General features: G+C 34.6%; 1 protein-coding gene across 3 annotated transcripts in view; it reads left to right on the top strand.

Moving 5' to 3' along the window:
* Positions 1-428: 428 nt before the first annotated feature.
* LOC130803873 (probable E3 ubiquitin-protein ligase RZFP34) overlaps positions 429-5,777 on the top strand; it is a 6,954-nt gene continuing 1,605 nt past the window's right edge. The window contains exons 1-8 of one of the 3 annotated variants that reach the window (XM_057668093.1): positions 429-2,725; positions 2,832-3,347; positions 3,436-3,523; positions 4,649-4,708; positions 4,822-4,854; positions 4,946-5,023; positions 5,381-5,424; positions 5,712-5,777. The exon at positions 5,712-5,777 is cut by the window's right edge and continues 58 nt beyond it. In XM_057668093.1, the coding sequence (XP_057524076.1) occupies positions 3,232-3,347; positions 3,436-3,523; positions 4,649-4,708; positions 4,822-4,854; positions 4,946-5,023; positions 5,381-5,424; positions 5,712-5,777 (485 nt within the window). In that variant the 5' untranslated portion in view covers positions 429-2,725; positions 2,832-3,231. Of the gene's footprint in view, positions 3,348-3,435; positions 3,524-4,648; positions 4,709-4,821; positions 4,855-4,945; positions 5,024-5,380; positions 5,425-5,711 lie in introns of all 3 variants that reach the window. The other 2 variants (XM_057668094.1, XM_057668096.1) reach the window with 2 other exon arrangements.

Genomic DNA, 5,777 nt, shown 5'->3' with positions numbered 1-5,777 from the left:
AAATAATGATAAGTAAACAGGAGGGTAGTCAACTAAAATTTAGCAAAATTACATTAAATAAATCAAAATGAAAATTATAGCAGAATTAGCAGTGATTGTTAGATGTTAGTACTTTGTCCGTTCTTTTTTATCTGCAATATTTACTTTTTCACACCTTTCTATATACGAATTTAATCGTTAATATATCTAATTATGCATATTAAAAAATTATAAGAATTAAAAATTAATAAATATTAAATCGAGACAAATTAAACAAAATTTCATTTAATTATAATTTAAGTTATACATTATCAATAATATAAAAGTTAATTCACTTGATAAATAATCTTAGAGTCAACAATCTTGCTGCTTGCATGTAAAAAAGAGCGGAGAAAGTATATGAGTATCGGAACCGGAGTCTAATCCATTCCCATATCTCCACACGACATAGAGATATTTTTCAGTCAAATCAAGAGAACGACATAACAAAAAATAAGTGGCTTTTTTGGACACGAATCCAATAATCGAAGCATCTGGAAAGAAACTTCATCCTGTATAAATTCCTCATCCAAATATTATCTTTTTCTCAAGCATTTGCATCTCGTTCCACTCGTCTTCTCAGAATTAACTTCAACTTCGTCCATAAAAAAGGGAATACTCAACGATCGTGTCAGAATAAACCCTAATCAACCATCGAAAGTTCGTCGTTATAATCATAATTTCGCTGGTTCTTTTTCTTCTTTCTTCATTTCAACTGTATTAATTATTTCCCTCTTGCAATTTTCTCTGATTGCATTGAATTGAGGCTTGATTTTACTTGAATTTGATAATAAAAGGTAGGTTTGGCTAATCAATATGTAGGGCTCGAAAATTTAGGCTCTAGAAATTGAAAGACGATAAAAATGCTGGATTTGAATATGAAATAGATAGATCATGCTCGAAATTATAGTGTTTCTGGGTAGTAAATATAAAACTCATGCTAGATATTATAGTGTTTAAGTGTTGATTAGGTACAGTTTTCTATAAAGCGAATTTGAATTGCTGATCATGTTGGATTTTTGGAACTTAATTTTTAGGGCAAGGGGAAAACAGACGTAAGGAGGATGATTTCAGCTTAAGTTTGGTGGTTAATGTTAAAAGGTTGTGTAAATGGTATGTTTTCATAGAATGAAGATGATAAAATAGCCTGTAAACTACCATTAGAGATATTTTATTAGGCTTGTTCAGTAACCTTAGGTATTGTATTTTATATCGAGTCATTCAATCTATAGCTCTTTAAGAGAATTCATAATTCTAATAGTTAAGATTGTACTGATATCTGATTGTGTGAATCCGGACAAGTGTAATTTCACCGTCTTTACATGATTAGCTGTTTTTTCACGTTCAATCTGCTTATTTGTAATGAAAACTGGCTGCTGCCTTCTTGTGAAGAATGAAAATTTGTTTGATGCTTGATACTTGTTGGCAATGTCATTGCTTATTAGTCAATTGTGGTATATGTAATTTATATAAAAGAAACTGTGCCTCATTTTTGGCTGTTGTAATAAGGATAGGAATGCTTGTGCCCTTGTTTGATGTTTGTTGAGTCAATTAACTCCCTTTTACACACTGGATAATTATTGGAGTGGGAATTAGCTAACATCCAGTGATAAGGGCTTTTTAAGCTTAGGCCTTAGAGTGATCGGTTGTTACTGTGGGGTTGTGTACTTGTGGGTTCCATGCTCTGTGCTTGCACGTTGTTGAAATTGAGATATTTGTATACCAGTGTGTAGGACTGCCTAACTTTTATCGAATAAGCTAGTTATTTGTGAACCGTGTATTCCTCATGAGAACTGTGAAGCTTGCAGCTCCTACAATGGTGATTTGATTTGAGCTGGAAGTCCATGCAATTTCAATTTTAAACTCTTTGGAATTTAATGGCGAATTTCTGTAAATTAGCATGTATTGTGATACTATAGGACGAGTCAAAAGTGTTGGAAGAGAATTGTTCAGTTTTTGCAAAGTGAGGCCAAGTAATTCTGATGTTCAAGCTTCGTGCATCAGTATGATGCTTTGCTCTACTTAGTTTCTCGCCTCTTCCAATGTCAACTATTTAGGTTATGATTTCAAAAATCCATGGGGCCTTTATCAGGGACTCGTCTTTGTTCCCGGAACCTCATATGTGTATGTGATCATCGTGGCTTCTTATTGCTCGAAACAATTTCTCTTATTTGTCTTGTAGGATTAGCTATCTGACTGAACTCATGTCCTTGTTAATCCAATTTCCATCCTGTCTACTCTAGCTATACTAAATTGTATCCATTAAATATATAACACAGAAACTCTGGAAAATATTTTAAACACGTACGACACCTATGAAGAATCTGAGTGACCTACAGTCAATCCGTCTCTATTGAAATTCACCTACTAGAATCCTCTCACCGAAAATATTCTTTGAAGCACATTTGATGTTCTGACTGAAGCTCAAGGCTAGTTTCTTTCTAGATGTATACTTTTTCCCAGCAATTTTTCTTAGTCCTTGAAATCCTACTCATTGTTGCCACTGAAGCACATTTGGTGAACAGAGAGAAGGCCGCAACAACGTGAGTTTATTTTCATCTGCAGTCTATTGTTGCGGATATGCCAAGTGAATGCTTCATGGTAGGAAATGAATCGCTGTAAAAGTGGTTTACATGAAGATCAGGTGTTAGTAAATGTTAGTCAAGGTAGGTTATGAAGATTCTTTCACCTGAAGTCGTGAATCAAGGTAGGCATGTTGATGGACCATCAACATACAACTCACACATTTTCCCTATGTCGTTCATTTTGTTTTAGACCAGAATTGATTTGTGTGATCTACTGCTTTACCATAGGTTCAGGCTTCTTATATTCATCACCAATTTAGTTGGACTCCGATTTTGGACCTCCAAGGCATCAAGAGTGCTAGCAATGCTGTCGATTACCACCCAAAGCATGAAGCTGCTGAGTTCCTGATTGCTGAACTTTTTTAGTTTTTTTAGTGGGATTTTTGTAGATCTTGTTAAATCTGCTCTCATATGGGAGTTTTGACGATTGGAGCTGTTGCTGCCTTGCTTCAATAATCTTCTAGCTGATTTCATTGCTCTGCAGCTGTGTAGAAGAAAGCAAGGATGTTTACCTGGGTGCCTTGGTTGTTATGTATGCCTTTTACGGGTGTAGGATTAGTCCTAAATGCTATTGTGAATGCAGGTATTTTAGCTTGCTTTAAGAAGCTTAGTTACCATAGGATCTCTCATGGAAGCCATCATGAAACAAAACAAGTCAATGGAATGGCACTCAGATGACAAAGTCTTTGCTGAAGCCTCTGGTCATGGAGACAATCTGTTTGAGAGGGGCTGCTTGGAACACGGGTATGTTTTAAAGATACCCCTTTCCTTGAACTTATAGCCTAATAGTTTTCCAGTACATAAGCATTATAATCATAATATCTCTTGGCAGATGTCAACATTATCACCGAAGATGTCGAATTAGAGCACCATGTTGTAATGAGATATTTGACTGCCGACATTGCCATAATGAAGTGATGGTAAGTATACTCTCCTTGATGATGCTGGCTTTAGTTTCTATCCCAAGTAGTAGAAGCGTATCTGAGTGATTAACTTGGTAGCAATATATAATTACTCATCCCATATTTTACCTATTAAATTTCATTCTTTACTAGTTTACTCCCGGGAACTGCTATTGCATTTGTGAGCTGCAGGCATTACACTTTTAGTGATCAGTTGACCAGAAATCAGGCAACCTTTGTTTGTTAGTTTGAATGTTCTAGGATGTTTTGCTATTGTGAATTACATGTTTCCATCGTACTGGGGAGATTGATTGGCTAGCTCGAGTAACTACATAGAGTTTTGCTGTCCGTCATGCTTTTAATGTAAATTCTTTCTCCGTCTTTCTATAATTGCAACCTTTCTCCTAGAAAGCTCTTAAATATTTAGAGAAGATGTTGCGATCATTAAGAGCTTGAGGAAGGACATTGCATACGTCTATCAATTAACAATAACAGAAACCTTTGCAGGACAATTATAGTAAGATTTTCTTTATTAATGCCATGCTTTAGATGGTGTGTTTCTGATATGTGATTGATTGTGAAAAAGCAGGCAATTAATATAGACTTCTAGATGTGTTACAGGCACTCATTTCCTTTTAGCTGGAAAGTGTTTGATGACAAAAGGCTTTATTCTCTTCGATGTTTAGAGATTATCATTTTGTTTCTTTTAAGATTTTCATCATGATGCATAGGGATTGTACTTATAGCTCTATAAGTACTTCTGATAGGTTCTAATTTACTTTTTGGTATACATTAAGAGAAGTATGACCTTCTCTTTTCATGTTTATCGTGATAATTCATTTGTTTTTTTTCCATCAACCTATTTTCTTTTTCTGTCTCATCCTGTCTCTTATTTTGTTTCATCTTTATACGCATCCAAAAAATGATACTCACTAATGTTTAGCCTTTGTGTGTGTGCTTATGATTTTCTTAAAATTGACTACTTTGCATTCTCATGATGTATCTTTCTTGTAATATGTGACATGAAATTGTCAGTTATTCAAGAGATATCGTTATAATTACATTATAATTCCATCGTTCTACGTTGTCTGTTGATCCTGTTTCTGTTTTAATACATCGTGCTCATTTCTTTTTGATATGCAGAACAACATCAAGATTGATAAGAAAAAAAGACATGATATTCCACGACATCAAGTTCGACAGGTATGTGCTTTGAATGTTTGTGCTTGCTTACTCCACTTATTTGAAAAGAGTGGTTGAGTTTGTTTTATATTTGATGTTTAAGTGCTGATTGTATTTTGATAATGTTCTAATAGGTGATTTGTTCTCTTTGTGGTACTGAACAAGAGGTATGCCCCTAGCCCTGCTTGGTTTAAGTTATGATGTTAACCAAGTAGAACTTTGATCGAAATTCTAACATTGTGGATGACGTCTAACCAGGTTCGACAAGTGTGCATCAATTGTGGTGTTTGCATGGGAAAATACTTTTGTGAGACGTGCAAGTTATATGATGATGATGTGAGTAGCTGGCTCCTTTATAATACCTAGCCCCCTTAATAATGCCTGACTTGGTAGAACTGACTAACAATGATTCAGCAGAACAAGCTTGTACAAAAGTTTTGTTTATCATGTGGTATGAATTAGATGAAATGGTTGTTTTGAATTCAACAGGAATCTTCCAACCACCAACTAAAATGTGTAATACAAACAGAAGGGTACTGAACGGCAGTTGAGGGCCTTTTGTATCAGTAAAATAGAAAAAAAAGAAAAAAAATTAAATTGATTGTGGTGAACTTATTGATTTTTCTGCTTTAAACAGGAATAGTAGTAGTTAGATCACTTGGCATAACACATGGTTTTGGTATTCTATTGCAGACATCTAAGCAGCAGTACCATTGTGATGGGTGCGGAATTTGCAGGTATAGAAATAAATTATATGACTTTGTATTATTACCTGGGGGCTGGGAGTTATATGATAGCTTTAAACTTGTTCACATCATAAAAATTGGTTTCTTTCCTATGGTCGATAGTTTTCACTTTTTTCCTCCCATTTTGCACAATGAAGATAGCTATGAACTTAATACCTTTGGAAATTGTGGCTATTATTTTGTGACATCGGAAGTGTTATTGTAGTTGCCTTTATTACTTATTATATATGGTGATGATGGTCTTGTTTTCACTAATTACAAATTTTGACTTTGTGCAGAATTGGGGGACGTGAAAACTTCTTTCATTGTTACAAATGTGGTTGTTGTTATTCTATGGTCCTGAA

This window comes from Amaranthus tricolor, chromosome 17, assembly GCF_026212465.1.
Source record: "Amaranthus tricolor cultivar Red isolate AtriRed21 chromosome 17, ASM2621246v1, whole genome shotgun sequence".
NCBI classification, from domain to species: Eukaryota; Viridiplantae; Streptophyta; class Magnoliopsida; order Caryophyllales; family Amaranthaceae; genus Amaranthus; species Amaranthus tricolor.
The sequence above is the reverse complement of the archived record's forward strand: the minus strand, read 5'-3'. Positions and strand labels throughout refer to the sequence as shown.